General features: G+C 41.2%; 2 protein-coding genes across 3 annotated transcripts in view; one reads left to right on the top strand and one right to left on the bottom strand.

Annotated features, from left to right (window-relative positions):
* Window positions 1-5,422, top strand: part of LOC106957032 (F-box only protein 11) — a 15,195-nt gene extending 9,773 nt beyond the window's left edge. The window contains exons 10-22 of one of the 2 annotated variants that reach the window (XR_001426875.1): window positions 214-320; window positions 744-881; window positions 1,060-1,277; window positions 1,357-1,537; window positions 1,667-1,789; window positions 2,756-2,841; window positions 2,962-3,038; window positions 3,143-3,286; window positions 3,402-3,512; window positions 3,618-3,725; window positions 3,807-3,857; window positions 4,007-4,105; window positions 5,154-5,243. Coding sequence is in view for 1 of the 2 variants with exons in the window: in XM_015048203.1 (XP_014903689.1) it covers window positions 214-320; window positions 744-881; window positions 1,060-1,277; window positions 1,357-1,537; window positions 1,667-1,789; window positions 2,756-2,841; window positions 2,962-3,038; window positions 3,143-3,286; window positions 3,402-3,512; window positions 3,618-3,725; window positions 3,807-3,915; window positions 4,007-4,105; window positions 5,154-5,283 (1,631 nt within the window). In the remaining variant the exon portion in view is untranslated. Of the gene's footprint in view, window positions 1-213; window positions 321-743; window positions 882-1,059; window positions 1,278-1,356; window positions 1,538-1,666; window positions 1,790-2,755; window positions 2,842-2,961; window positions 3,039-3,142; window positions 3,287-3,401; window positions 3,513-3,617; window positions 3,726-3,806; window positions 3,916-4,006; window positions 4,106-5,153 lie in introns of both variants that reach the window. The other variant, XM_015048203.1, reaches the window with a different exon arrangement.
* A 365-nt stretch (window positions 5,423-5,787) lies between these two features.
* Window positions 5,788-14,706, bottom strand: msh6 (mutS homolog 6 (E. coli)). Its single transcript, XM_015048202.1, has 10 exons — window positions 14,282-14,706; window positions 12,886-13,088; window positions 12,600-12,778; window positions 9,923-12,479; window positions 9,439-9,722; window positions 9,242-9,359; window positions 8,639-8,728; window positions 8,410-8,564; window positions 6,909-7,108; window positions 5,788-6,832 (listed from the first exon to the last, which is right to left on the bottom strand). The coding sequence occupies exons 1-10, from the start codon at window positions 14,548-14,550 to the stop codon at window positions 6,751-6,753; spliced, it is 4,137 nt and encodes a 1,378-aa protein (XP_014903688.1). The 5' UTR covers window positions 14,551-14,706; the 3' UTR covers window positions 5,788-6,750.
* Window positions 14,707-15,430: the final 724 nt, after the last annotated feature.

Consider the following 15,430-nt stretch of genomic DNA (forward strand, 5'->3'; position numbering starts at 1 on the left):
CCCCCGTTTTTGTTTTTTTTTTTTTTTTTGTTTTAATTTTTTTTTTTTTTTGTGGGGGATAACAAAAAACCCCCCCCAAAAAAAAAAAAAAAAAAAAAAAAAAAAAAATCTGTAAATGACTGGAGATGCTGTACTTATTGGCACTTTGATTTTCTTTTTAAACTTTTTTTTTTTTTGCATTATCCATGTTGACATAAGGTTTTTCTGTTTCAGTTGGGTCCGCCGTGTGTGTCAGTGGTCAGGGGGCTTGTCCCACAATAAAGCACTGCAACATCAGTGACTGTGAAAATGTTGGCCTTTACATCACTGACCATGCACAGGTAGTGTACACTTTTTGCTTGTATAATGTTAGCATTTGATCATCTGGATTTCTGTGGCAGTAATTTAATCTTCATTCTACTAAAGATACTGTTAGGTATCTGAGGAGAGATCCACCAGCCAGGCTACTCTTGGCTGATACAGATTTCAGATTTTCTATGAGATTATAAAAAGATGATAAAAACTTTTTCTCACTTGGGATGATAGGGTAGGGTTAGGGTTAGGATGTTCTGCAATGATCACCGGTCTTAGAAAAATTGTCCGATCACATAAAAGTCCCAACAAATTAATCAACAACAAATTAATTTTTCTGTTGAGAAAATCACTTCTAAAAAGAGAAGTGATTTTCAGGCGACTATTTTTTATTTTAAATATTTTATTTTAAGTGGAAATAATTCCTAATACGTATTCATGTTGTTGTTTAGGGCATTTACGAGGACAATGAGATTTCAAACAACGCTCTTGCGGGGATTTGGGTGAAGAACCACGGCAACCCAATCATCAGAAGGAACCACATCCATCATGGCAGAGACGTCGGCGTCTTCACATTTGATCATGGCATGGTGAGATATAAAAGCTTCTCACAGTCAGCTGCTGGGTTTCCTTCCTAAATATATCGGTTTCAAACTCTTTGCTCCTCTTTGCAGTGTGACAAAACAGACCTGTGTTGTTGTTCACACACATGTTCAGTACATCTTTCCTCTTTGCGCACTAACTCGGTATTGCTCCGTGTTTCTGTAGGGTTACTTTGAGAGCTGCAACATCCACAGGAACCGGATTGCCGGCTTCGAAGTGAAGGCGTACGCCAACCCCACAGTGGTTCGTTGTGAAATCCACCACGGTCAGACTGGTGGCATATATGTGCATGAAAAGGGACGTGGGCAGTTCATCGAAAACAAGATCTATGCAAATAACTTTGCAGGCGTGTGGATAACCTCCAACAGTGACCCCACAATAAGGTCAGTGTGGCCAGACTGACAGCTGGGGTTTTCCTTTAAAATGTTACATGCTCAAATATGTTGTTTTGTCCAAACACAGGGGTAACGCCATCTTTAATGGCAACCAAGGTGGCGTTTACATTTTTGGTGACGGCCGAGGCCTCATAGAAGGCAACGACATCTACGGCAACGCCCTGGCAGGAATCCAGATCAGGACGAACAGCTGTCCTATTGTGCGACACAACAAGATCCATGACGGTCAACATGGTGGCATATATGTGGTAAATACAGCTGTTAAAACAAACCTTTTGGTTCATTTTCTTCCATTTTTAGTGTGTAGCTTCAGTAGATTTTCTACTCTAACTTGGAAACGTAATAGTGTTTGTTTTTCTTTCTTTGTGTGTGTGCAGCATGAAAAAGGACAGGGAGTTATAGAGGAGAACGAGGTGTACAGTAACACTCTGGCGGGAGTGTGGGTGACGACAGGCAGTATGCCAGTGCTGAGGAGGAACAGGATACACAGCGGGAAGCAGGTAAGATGACAGCTGGTTATATGAAACAATTATGTGCAAGTAAAAAGTAAAACCCTAACCCTTCCTTATGGTTTTGTGCTATTGTTGAATATTCTTCACTTAGCTTCTTTGTCATGGAAAATTATTATATTTATCAAGATTCAGCTTAAAAACAAGGATTTTAAAGAGAACTTGTACAATAACTAAGAGTGAAAGGCAAGAAGTGTGTGAAGCATTAAAAAATACATAATTTTGTCCCTCTTGGTATTTTTTTGTGCCATTTACTTTCATTCTACATCCATTTTGTTGAATACTATGTTTTATTCCCCTTTAAAAATGTAATCTACTCCTTTCCAATAGGTGATGATATTTTTTATATATTTATACATTTGTATTGGTATGGATATACATTACACAAAACTGAATTAAACAAAAATTCCAAACAAAATAAAAAATTCACACATATTCCATTTTGTATATACGAGGAGGAAAGAAGCTAATTTTGTTTGACTTAATCACAAAATCATTTGAGTGGTTAAAAAAAAAAATCTAAATATTGTTATGCATAGTGAGAAATAAACTTCATTCATCAAAACAAACATATAGTGATGACAGTATTTCCATCACAATCTTGAAAATGTTTTTCTTTAAAAGAACAATTTATTTACAAACAGCCTTAGCTAAAAACAATAAAATAAGCAGAATTGATATACTGCCAATTTGTAACACTCACTCTCTTAAATAATGAAAGAGGGGAAAAAAAAAAACTTTGAATCTCTAAAACCGATCTTTACAGGATTTCTTAGAAAATGTATGAATGAAACCCCGTTTCATTATACAATCACTTGTTTACGTTGTTTTGTAATTTTGTTTGATCATGATAATGCCATTAATTCTCTATCAGAGTGCTAGCCTTTAAAGCTCTTCAGTTTTGTGTATTTTATCAAGACGAAGAATATAAAATTCTGATGTGTGTTATTGAAACAGGTTGGAGTTTACTTCTACGACAATGGCCATGGTGTGCTGGAGGACAACGACATCTACAATCACATGTACTCTGGGGTTCAAATAAGGTTTGTCGGGGAAAAAAAGTCAATAATCTTGAACATTTTTAATCCCAAATCTTGATTTATACATGCTGAAATAAACAGTCTGCTTTAATTTACTCCTTTCATCCTTTTTCTTTTCGACAGGACTGGCAGCAATCCTAAAATCAGACGGAACAAGATCTGGGGCGGCCAAAATGGAGGCATTTTGGTTTACAACTCAGGTGGGAATCACAAAGGGGTTTTTTTTTTTTTTTTTTTCTGCCAATATAGTGCTTTGCTATTGCCATTTGTCATTTTGTTTACTCCATTTCTCCTGGCTTTTCAGGCTTGGGATTCATTGAGGACAATGAAATCTTTGACAATGCAATGGCGGGAGTGTGGATCAAGACAGACAGCAACCCCACGCTGCGGAGGAATAAGATCCATGACGGGAGAGACGGAGGGATCTGTATATTCAACGGAGGACGAGGTAGTTTATCAGTTTATCTAAAAGTCACAGATTGATACTGTTTAGTATTTTTCCTGCATTACTACTACAGCAAATCTAAAAGTCAGTCTTTTTTTTTTTTTTTTTTTTTGTTAAGGTTTGCTAGAAGAGAATGACATCTTCAGAAATGCCCAAGCAGGTGTTCTCATTAGCACCAACAGTCACCCCACACTGAGGAAAAACAGGATATTTGACGGCTTCGCTGCAGGTGGGCAACACACACGCACAGCTGTTTTTAATAAACTTTGAATGCTGTTTGTTTTTATTTTGTTAAAACGAGTTATTTTAAATCTGTTTTGTTCCTAAATTGAAGGTATTGAGATAACCAACCACGCTACAGCGACCCTAGAAGGCAATCAGATCTTCAACAATCGTTTTGGGGGGTTGTTCCTGGCATCTGGTGTCAATGTTACAATGAAAGGTACTTGCATGCTCAAATAATTTATGCTAACCAGTTGTTAATAAAATATTAATATTTACATTTCTCCTATGTCTACTTCAGATAATAAAATACAGAACAATCAAGATGCCATTGAAAAGGCTGTGAGCAGAGGTCAGTGCCTGTACAAGATTTCAAGTTACACCAGCTACCCAATGCACGATTTTTACAGGTAACAAGCTCAATCATGGAGACAGTAACGATCTCTCATGGTTTTCGTGTTGGTTTTTCTTTTATTGATGATTCATTTTTGGCTTACACAGGTGTCACACCTGCAACACAACAGACCGCAACGCCATTTGTGTGAACTGTATAAAGAAGTGTCACCAAGGACACGACGTGGAGTTCATCAGACATGATAGGTCAGTGTATATATTCACATTTGGTTAATTCAATTAAGCTTTGTAAATGTACAGATTTTTCTAAGAACAAGCTATTTTAGCCCTAATGTAGTTTTATATTAATTGGTTTTGTGGGTGAAATTCACAAAACCTGAATAATTAAATAAAAAATTGCAGTACGTTCTTACAGAAAAGAAGCGATGTATATATTTACTTCAATACGTAAATGTCAAATTCCCCACATTTTTGTGTACAAGTGTTTTGGATTACTAATTTTATGTGTAATGTAGAAACAACATAATAATAAAAAAACATAACAGAGGAAACAAGTGGATGCCATTAACTCCTTCAATTCTCTTCATACAACACATATATTCATGCATTTTATAAAATTTCAACCCACTTGATGGAAATTTTTCCCTATATAGTTGACTTTCTGTCCTTGTATTCCATATACAAAAATAATTTTTATCAGGAAAAATTGCATTTCCTAGTGCAATTTTTAGGAAATAGGAAATTGTTTCCTATTTATAGCAACAAGCCTTTTATAGTAGGAAACTATAAATGCTAAACTTTTAAAGGGATTCTCTTAGTCAATAGCATTTGTTGCTTAGCCTTTATCTTAACTAGATAATTTTGAGACAGAAACGTCTCAAAATTCGAATTTTGAGACGTTTTTCATTTGTTATTAGAACCTGACGCGGATCCATTCTGTCCCCCAGAAGACGCACAATGAACACTTACTGCGTTTGACTTTTAATGCTCAGCGTCTTACTTCTTGGGGATTTTTGACTTGAAAGGTGCTAAATAAATTAAGTCCATTTATCATTTATATAGTTTTAAAAAGCATTTGAAAGACGAAGCAAAAAAAAAAAAAAAAATCATGAAAATTTAAACTCACCTCAAACTGCCTTTGCAAAGGTTATTCCACTTGCATCGATGAAAATGGCCAGGAAACCATTTTACAATTAAATGTAACATTAATTGTATGTATTTCCTGTCTACAAGTGGTCTAATCTTCCTGTTTTTGCATTATAATTCAACCCACAATTTAATTCTTCTTCTGCAGATTTTTCTGCGACTGCGGTGCGGGGACGCTGTCGAATCCATGCACGTTAGCTGGGGAGCCGACTCATGACACAGACACGTTGTACGACTCGGCTCCTCCTATAGAGTCCAACACGCTGCAGCACAACTGAGCTCCAGACCCGAGGACCCTTTGTGCCTCGGCTCAATTGAACACACAGACACTTTTAGTTGTGCAGCAGAAGAGGAAGCCCGAACTAAGTAACAGATTCACTTTGACAGAGCAAATACAGCTTACAAAAAAAAAAAAAACACTTGGGACATGAAAATGCTTAAAGATGTTTAGAGAAAAAAAAAAGAAGTCTTGATGATGGATGCCTTGCTTTTTGTTTAAAAAAAAAAAAACACCAGTGGATCAGAGGAGAGCAGCTGACTCAGGGTTTGTGGGTTCAACTGGTGAGACGGACAAAAGCCACCTTCGCTCATCTTCCTTAAAGAAGCGCAAGAACAAGTTACTTCAGCGATGTACAGATCCAGAGAGTTCTCGTCAGAGAAAAAGGTCCCACTTCCGATGCTTCCACCACTTGGGCGACCGATGTTCTTGTTTGTAACATACGGGGTAAAAAAAAAAAAAAAAAAAAAAAAAACCTTAAGCACTTCAGCTTTTTTTTTCCCTTCAAGAGAACTGATGAGATTTGATTTTATGCTTTTGTGTAGTTTTGTATTTTCATGCAAAAATCTTACTGTACTTGAATGTCTTTTTTATTTTTTTTTTTTGGTTATTCCCCAAAATTGCTGTAATTACTCATGTCGCAGTATCTAACTTCTTTCTGTGAAAGAGACCAGAGAAAAGAGGAAAACACTAAACATTTTCTCCAGCAATGTTGACTTATTTTTATTATATATATATATTTTTTTTGCAACACAGAAAATCTGATGCCGAAATGTGCTTTGACAAGACCGCTAGAACCTGCTTTAAGTATTCTATGCATATCATTTATTTTCCACGTTGGTTTGCTAAACATGCATTTTAGACGCATGAAACTTAATCCAAAACAGCTTTTATTTACGACCAAGTAAAAGTGAAACGATTACTGATGTGAGAGTATAATTACACATCCGATGGGAAATGATCCAAGTCCTGTTTGTTTACATCTGGTCCTGTTTTAAAGTGCTGCTTCATTGTCTTTAATATCAGATGCTTGACTGTTTTTACATCCACAAAATTAAAAGCAAAAAGTCTTGTAAAAGCATAATTCTTAGGATTTTTCTGTTTATTTTTCTGTTTCCAATGTTGCTGGAGAATCGAACAGCTTTTGCTCTGCAGAAGCTGAGACAAGTACCTATTTACAGCGCTTTATGGTTTCATCGCCTCCCCCTCTCCTTCCATTCATGTGTACTGGTGATTGTGGATTTCTCATACAGACTGAAAATGTATGCATGTATCATAACATCTAGACTTAATATATTGTGAAGTATTCAATAACCGTTATGTAGGCGCTAGTGTGAATTAAAAGGGTTTAATTTCCTAGATGAAACATTGTCATTTTTTAAAATAAACTTTATTAGATCATTGCAGTAGTGTTTTTCCCCCCCCCCTGAAGAGAACAAAAATAGAAACATGAGGGTTTGTGGGTAAGCTACAGGGTGTTGAGCAGTTGAACGAGTGAAGTGAAGCGTGCGTTGTCTGGAGCGGCATCTTCAGCGAACTGGCAGAGTTTCCTGCGGGGAAAATGGAAGGAAACTGTCAACGGAGCCGCAGCGTTAAACTTGCTGCACGTTTCAAAAGGAAACGCACCTGAACAGTCTGAGGCTGATGGTACTTCTCTCAAACTCTCTGGCCTTCCTGTGTCCAGACTGGATGACCTCCTCTGGCAGGTTGGCGAGCCGCGCAGCGTTGAAGCCGTAGCTCTTTGGACAAGCGCCGGTGATGAACTTGTAGAGGAACGTGATCGTTTCCTGACTCGGATCCTCGCATTCGTTCTCCACCATGCACGCCTACAGGGGACAAAACACAAGTTGAAGTGGAAAAGTGAAGGCGACGGCTGATTTGTTGGACAGAAGCACAACATTTCTTTTGCAACGTCTAACGTTGGTTCAGGAAGCTGCTTGAGGCCGGATCGGAGGATGCAGCTGTTATGTAATCTAGATGAAGCCACCAACTGTTAAAATTCTCCCCATCTGTGATCCTTTGGTTATTGCTTCACTCTTTATGTTGAAGTTTTAAAGCCCATTTTAATGACTTGGAAAGAAATAGATTGGGACATTTGGGATTCAAAATAATGAGATTATACATATTTTTGTCTTTGAAAGACCAAACTATTAGTTTAAACTCATATTTAGACTTTCAATTACACTTTTTTCAGAGTAAATACAGCATTTTAAGTTATACTTATGACTTTGTCATGTGAGGGTAAAAGTGATTTCTACAAAAGCATTCAACTGCCAGAGCATGGAAATAAATTCAGGGGCAGTATTTCAAAAGATGCAAAACTCATTAAACCGAGATGAGTTTTAAATCTCAATACAAGAAAGTTTCATGTCAACGCTCCGACTTTATTACGACTTCTTAAAAAGGCAAAAAGGGCTCGCTTTGACTCCTCACCTGTTGATTCTAGATGAAATCTAAACATCTCTAGAGAACGAGAATCATCACGGTGTGTTGTGGGCGGAGTCAAATGACATACACCTACAAATGAATGAGGCTGAAAATTTGTATCCGAGTAGAGCGGCGGGTGCTGAACCCAGATACTAAATAAAAGTTATAAGAAGTTCCGGGTTGTAGGCTGCAGTACGAGTTTCAGCGGAAAAAAATAAGAAAGATTGAGTAAAAACAACAGGATTTGCTGCTCCGCAAGCAGATTTGGAACACTACCAACATTAAAAACTTGTTTTTAACTTAAAACTAATATTTTAATTTATATTTTTGACTTGACACTGCAAGTCAAAATATAAATTTCCATTTTATAATTACAACAATGTGTTTTATTCTTTCAAGTGGTGGAAATAGGATTCTATTGGGAAGATCCTAAGAGGATCTTAGATTAAATTCCAATAAACCTGCGAAGTTCTTTTACACCACTTGGGAAATGAAAAAAGAAAAGTCATAATTTTGTTTTCTAAAATTTAAATCACACGTTTATGGCTTTGAAAGTCAAATTCATGACTGAAAACAGTCAATTATGAATTAAATTCTTACATTAATTACAAAATATTAATGTTATGTTGAAAATATTCCTCCATAATAGGAAACATGTAGGATTTTTTAAATATTAGAATAAAGAAAAGATTCCTCTTACCATGTGGCCCAGTCGCACGGCGGCGTTGTTAGCGTAGTCCTCCACCAGGGAGTGGTAATGCGTGGAGAACAGAGTGCGACAGCAGATCTTCTCAGCAAGCTCCTTCACGACAGCGCTGGCGATGGCTGTGCCGTCATATGTAGCCGTGCCCCTTCCTACAACACGCCACGGCCTCATGAGTCACCATGACAACGCAGTAACAGGCAGGAAGCGCGAATCAAAGTCTCACCAAGTTCATCAAGGAGCACCAGAGAGTGTCTGGTGGCGTGGTGCAGGATGCTGGCCGTCTCGCTTAGCTCCACGTAGAAGGTGCTCTCGCCTGCAGAGGGACAGAAAAACGGCTCAGACCAATTGAAGAAGCTCAGATCGTCATGGATACGGGCACATAGCAGGCCCTGATGCTAAATTACAATTTTTTTTTTTATTTTTATGAAATCTGATTTTTTTTTTTTGCGTGGTTGTGATGCCACTAAGCCTGTAGCAGGTAGCAATAACTCAATCGCCTGATGAATTAAAATGAGATTCATGTTTTCCCTTTACATTAATGTTTGTTTTTCCTTATTTTTCTCTACCAAAAACTGGATGACAAAAGGATTCAGTTTGGTTTTTTGGTCTCAGCTAGACTTTTTCTGAAGGGCAATTTTGTTTACAGAGACTTCAGTATCTATTTTATTTGTTGTTTCAGTTGTTTTGTTTATTCTGGATATTTAAAGTGTCATTCAGTTTCAGTGTTCCGTGTTTGTTAGAAATTAGTTTATTGTTCTTCAAGAGCGCGAACTTGCATTATTATGCATTGGTTTGAGTTAGAGGTTAAAGGTGTGTGTGGCGTTACCGGCCATGATTCGATCCGATGCTCCCAGCCGAGTGAAGACCCGATCGACCGGAGTGAAGCAAAGGCTCTCAGCTGGAACGTAGCATCCGAGCTGAGCTAGGATGATCACAAGTCCACACTAGAAAAACAACGTTTATTAAAACACGCTGGCAGAGAATACAAAAAAAAAAATTAATTTAGTGAAAAAACAAGCCCACCTGTCTCATGAGGGTAGATTTTCCCCCCATGTTTGGTCCCGTTACAAGGACACATGAGGCGCGACCTTCCACCTCATCACCTTCACTGTTCCCAGGGCAACCGATGAAGATGTCGTTAGGAATGAAGTCATCACCAAAAAACGTTTTCGTCACACAGGGATGACGGGATCCGGTGAGGTTAATGAAGGGCGTGCCGCGGTCATCGTCCTCTGGTAGAGCCACCTGGGGTCTGGCCATTGGCCCGTCGCCACCCAGACTGTAGCGGGACAAAGCCAGCAGAACGTCTGGGGGGAAAAAAAACGCACAAAATGAAACTCGGAAGAAACTCAGGGATGAACGAACAGAAAGCGATAGATGGGAAAGCCAATGAGCAGATGAATCTATGGACAAATGATAGATCCTCTACCTCCACATGGATAGCCGGAAAAATAGATGGACAGAGAGACATGGAAAAACATGTACTTGTGACGTCAGCGGTTCTTACCCAGCACGGCCATGCATTCCACAGCCGTCCTCCAGTCTCTGTAGTTCATGTCGAAGTTGTAGAAGAGCCTCCTCATGCAGTCCTTCAGTGCCGCGTCTCTCTTCTCCTCGAATCCCTGCAGCTCTGAGAAGAGCCGCTCGCTCTCCTTCGTCACGTAGCGCTTCCAGCCTTTCTTGGTGGATTTCACTTCATACTCCTCGGGGATGTTCCTCTCCGAAACGCTGTCGGGAACTTCCATCTGAAAGCGGTTCCGCCCGGTTCCCCAGTACGCCATGTTCTTACAGCCGAGCCTCTTCTTCTGCCGCTCCAGGTAGTTCTGCAGGTCCCGTTCGCAGGTTTTGATTCCTGCGAGAGCCTGGTCGAACTCCGGGTCGAAGCCAGCCTTAGGGGTTATGACCCCAGTGGTGCGGGCTTTCTGGTGGTCGAAGGCCGTCTCCCAGCGCTTCAGCTCTGCCGACAGATCCGGGAAGAGGCCGTCCTCTTCAGTCTTCAGGCTGACAATCTGACGAAGCAGCATGGAGCGAAAGTCGCCTACAGCCGGAGCGAAAGCAGAAATTATCTCTTGCATTGTTTTGAAGCCTTCTAGCGCTGACAGGAAGTCGGCGATCTTGCGCTTGCTGTAGGTGACTTCCTCATAGAGCACCGCTCTGGAGTCCGGGTGGTCCTGGCCCTTCAGAGGGGTGCCAATGCTGTGGATTTTACTCAGAAGCCGCTCCAGATCCGGAAGCTTCTTCAGCAGCTCTGAGACGTCGGCGGCCTGAGCTTGCGCTGCAATCAGGTCGTCCATGGCGTCCAGCCTGTCGCTGATGGAGGTGGGGTTACACAATGGAGCGCAGAGCCACTGCTTCAGCAGCCTCTTACCAAACGGAGTAGAGCAGGAGTCCAAACGCTCTAACAGCGTCCCTTCGGTTCCCCCTGAACCGTTCTGGAAGATCTCCAGGTTCGCCAGTGTCACGCCATCCAGGACCATCCGCTGACGGGTCTGGGAGAAAAAACTGGCGGGTCCAGCAGCTTTCTCCAACTCCACGTCAACAGGGACGTACTCTTCGAAGTTGGCCATGGAGAGCAGCTCTTTGTCGACCAGACATTTCTTCAGGTAGAAGATGCAGCCGCCTAAAGCCGACAGCGCCAACTCGTAGCCTTCCTTAGGGGACAGACACAGGGAGTCGCTCTCCGAGGTCATCCTCCGCAGGAGCACAGGGAGGAATCCGTCTCCAGCCGTCTCCTCAAAGTAATTCTCCTCTGAGAGGGTTTTCAGCGTCTTCTGAGCATCCCAAAACTGTGTCCCTGCGCTCAGCCCTTCCTGCAGCGCAGAGGACAGAGACGCCTTCAGGATTTTGCGGGTCTCGGCAGACGGGTTACTCTTTTCGAAGAGGACCTCAGCAGGCGGAAAGTGTGCGATTAAGGTGCGTAGCCGTGAGCAGTGGCGATCGTCTGAGAACTGACCGATGTGGAAATATCCCACTGATGTGTCTGCGAAGCAAACACCGTAAGTGCGATGGCGTCCAGAGCTCTCGTCTTCAGCCTTTTCCTTTAAGCTCAGGAGGAACTTGCTCTGGCTCTCTGAAGGAGCGCCGTCCAACACGCTGTAGGTTTGGGTACCGCGGGTGATAATCCGGCAGACTTCCCTTCTGACGACGCGGTCGAACTTTGTGGGCTTGGCCATGGTCTTGCAACGCGCTTCCATCATTTCCGGGGTCTCCGTTTGCTCCACGCGGGCCACCTTGTAGCCCTTCTGCACCAACACGTCTGAGAAACGCGCAAAGCCGATTTCTGGGAAGCCGGAGTGCGCCCACGTGCCCTTCATGAAGGTCAGGCCGAGCTCATTGACACCAATCACAGCGTCCATGTGGTACAGCTCATAAAACTTTCCCACCTTGTAGAAAATCACCGTGTCAAACATCCCAGACTTCAGCTGCCACCAGCGGCGCATCCCAGGAGTGTTTCTGTTCAGGAAGTCTTCGGGGACGTACAGAGTGGTCGGGTCGTAGTCGTCCTCACTCTGACGGCGTCTCTTACCGTCCTTCCTCCGACCGTCCTGCAGCCATTCCAGCTTCTCATGATCCCAGGTTGTCGCCCCTCCGGCGGGACCGGATCCGTTTGCTTGGCTCTCAAAGGTGTCTGGGGCGGAGAAGGCGGACAAGCGGGATTTGGCGTCAGCAGTGATCGTCTTTGGAGCTCGTTTAGGTCCAGCTGAGGGCGTAGCTGGCGTCTTCGCTTTCTTACTGACGGATTTGTCTGCAGGACGTTTGCGCTTCACAGGTTTGATCGGGCTGTCTGCTTCCGACTCTTGGCTGCTCTCCTTCTCCTCCTCTTCACTGCTCACGGTCGCCTCTTCCTCCTCTTCCTCGCTGCTGGATGCAGCTTGCTCTGGTTTGAACTCCTCGTCTGATCCGTCGCTGTCCGAGGCCACGATGATGCGGCGGCGCTTGGGTTTGCCTCCTTGCTCTGCGGAGGAACGCGAAGAACGTCGACCGGCTTTGGGCGACTTCACTTCTTTGCTTTTCTGTTCTTCCATGTCACTGACCTCTTCATCACTCACTGTTGGCTTGTCAAGCTAAGAAAAAGCAAACAAGTAAATTTTAAATAATGATTGAATTAAAATTTTAATTGAGTTAAATGCAAGGTCAGTAATCCATTAATCTCATTCCAACAGGCTTTTTATATTTATATTCACCTCCATTTCTTCTTCTTCATCCTCCTCTTCGTCATCAGATGGATCCCTGCAGACCGGCATTTTTAATCGTTTTTCAGGACTATCGAAAAAGGATTTATCGGCGAGCTCCATCGCACGACGGATCACGGGTTTGCTGCTGAAGAACACCCCCCCCGGTTTAACGTCACTGCTGTCAGACCCTAAAGAGACATAATCTAGATTAGATTACCCACACAAGGACTCAGCACAAACTGAAACATCTGAATAATTAATACTGTTTTAATTATGACTAGTAGAAACAGCTCACCTTGGTACTCTCTAATGTATTTGGTGCTGACCCATCCTCTAGTTGGAGGTTCATCAAAGAAATGGACATGCATGCGCTGATCCCGACCTTTGCCCCTCATTTGCTGGCCTGTCAGAGGTTGAGGTACCACCATGCATGGCCACCAGGGGTGTCCTTCCAGTTTAGCCCACACGAGGGCGCCAGCACCAAATGAGCATTTGGAGCTGCCAAAGAGGAAAAGAAGTAGTCACAAATCAAATCGTGTAATATGACAGAAACTATAATCTTGTCGTATTAATTTGTTTTGTTTTTTTTTCAGGTTGGAAGGATTATGAAGCAACAATTTCAATATGTTTTGAAAACAAGAATTACTGCAAAAGTTTGGCTAATTATGCTACATTTCCTCAAAGCCAAAATTAGACAGAAAAGTAAACAGATTGCTAAGAAACCACAATCTTTTTGTAGCTGTGGAAAACCTTCCCACGTGGTTCTGGCTGGATATTTGACCACTTTTCTCATCATTAATCTAAAATGCCTGCTGATGACCACCAGCATGGCCGGTATTTTAAATAAACTCAGAGGTTTCTGATGAGATGACAGGTCAAATATCCAGACACAGTTATGCCATATGGTTACTGATGAATATAAAAAGAATGGGCTACGCTTGATTTCAAAATCAAATCAAATTAAGCATGGTTCAATAGGGGTGAAAATTGTCAAAAATTTATCATTAAATGACTAAAATTAATATGACAATTATGCCAGAGGTGGAGGATGTAATCTTACAGCCAGAATGGTATGTTTAAGTCATTTTTGAGCTAAAGGTTAACTATTAATGAATATTAATGAATATTTTATGCTCTGATAAACCCAGACCCCTATTTTATCTGCTTGGAGATAAATTGTTAAATAGAAAAAAAGCAGACTCTCAAAAACAAAAGCTCAAAAGCTCTCAAAAGCTGTTACTACAAAACTGTCAGCTTTATAGCTTCAGCTACTTGAAACATCTATTGAAGAATAGTCTAGGATAGGTTGTTGTTGATCACTTATATGATTTTACTCTGATTTTTGACTAGAGAACACTTTAGGACAGTGTAGTAAATAGTCTACAACTAGAACACGTTATCACACCTGCAAATCATCATAATGCCTTCACTTTTGATAAGAGATGGAGATTATTCACGTTTGGGCTTTACAACAGAGGTTTGGTTTGCCACCACAATCTGCATCTATTTTTAAAATACGACAGAAATAACATTTAACTTTGACACATTTGAGAACTGCAGAATTTATTTTTGCTACGTTTTGAACACAAAGCTTGCTGACCATGCTGTCATTTTTTATTTTTTTTTTGTCAGACGGGGAAATAAAACGCATTAACAGTGACACCAGGAATTACACGGTTCCAAAAACTGACCTGTTTTCAGTCGTCGCGGCCTTGTCTCCGAACAGTTTCTTGAATCCTCCGCTTGGAGGCTTGTTCTGCTTAACTTTGCTCGTCTTACTAGGCTGCTGCTGCTGCTGTTGCTTGCTTTGCGTCTGTCTCGCTTCCTCCTTGGGAGAAGAGTTGGACTTCTCCACGGAGCTCGGCAGGTCCGCTTCGGCCGGGGAGGAACTCTGCTTCGGTTTGGAAACCGGCGGCGGAGACTTGGTGAAAAAGTTGAAGAGAGAGCTTTGCTTCGCCATGTGCTCTCGATTAAATTCAGCTTTCGCTGCCTTTTTCAGAAACAGTTCCGAAAGGTAGAGCCCTTCTGATCCTCCAGTCGCCACTACCACCACCTAGCATCCAGTAGCCACCAAGCTCGCTACTCGCGGGAAACAAACGCACGCGACGTTGTGGGCGTGAACACGAGCTTTGTCCAATGACAGGCGACGACACTGTGACGTGAAGAAACGAAATCAAAACACAGCTTCGCTTGTTGGTCACGCTGTTGGCGCGAATACTTCTTTTTTCTCAAACATACAAGCTACACCCTCGTGGCTTATCAGAGTACAGTACACAAAAATTGTACTCAAGTAAAAGTATCACTACTTCAACATAATTTTACTCAAGGAAAAGTAAAAAGTATTCGTCCTAGAAATTACTCAAGTCTCCTCAAGTACCGAGTAACTGATCAAAATGATCACTTGATATTAAAAAAATTACATCATCACATAGACCAAAATATAAAGGTAAGTGGAAATTTTGGTATTTTAAGGGCCTAGATGACAATAATTCATAAAAATAACAAAATCAGGCAAAATATATTTTTTTTCCAAATCAGTTTCTTTCAATTTAAAACTTTAACATAAAGTACATATTTGTCTTTGGTAAATTATTTGGCTAAAAATGTTTGTTTCACATTCAGTGGGTAAAGAATCCAGATATTTTACTCAAGTAAGAGTTGTGATACCTTATATTTTATTACAGCGTAATAAAAATACTCATTTCATTTTCAAAAAAAGTTGCTCAAGTAAAAGTAATTGAGTAAATGTAACTAGTTACTACTCTCTGGCTTATGTTAATAAATGGATGGTGTCACCAAGTACCTTATGTAAATAGTGCATAAAAAAACAACAACAACTA

Source organism: Poecilia latipinna, unplaced genomic scaffold (genome assembly GCF_001443285.1).
Source record: "Poecilia latipinna isolate Pla-1442-1.1 unplaced genomic scaffold, P_latipinna-1.0 Scaffold866, whole genome shotgun sequence".
Taxonomy (NCBI): Eukaryota; Metazoa; Chordata; class Actinopteri; order Cyprinodontiformes; family Poeciliidae; genus Poecilia; species Poecilia latipinna.

Bases quoted from the DNA above. Each gene is read 5' to 3' on its own strand.
- msh6 (XM_015048202.1), bottom strand. From the start codon at position 14,550: ATGGCGAAGCAAAGCTCTCTCTTCAACTTTTTCACCAAGTCTCCGCCG. The intron at 9,723-9,922 runs GTAAGAACCGCT...TTTTCCCCCCAG, and splicing joins GGAATGCATGGCCGTGCTGG to ACGTTCTGCTGGCTTTGTCC. The intron at 6,833-6,908 runs GTGCGTTTCCTT...TTTTCCCCGCAG, and splicing joins ATCAGCCTCAGACTGTTCAG to GAAACTCTGCCAGTTCGCTG.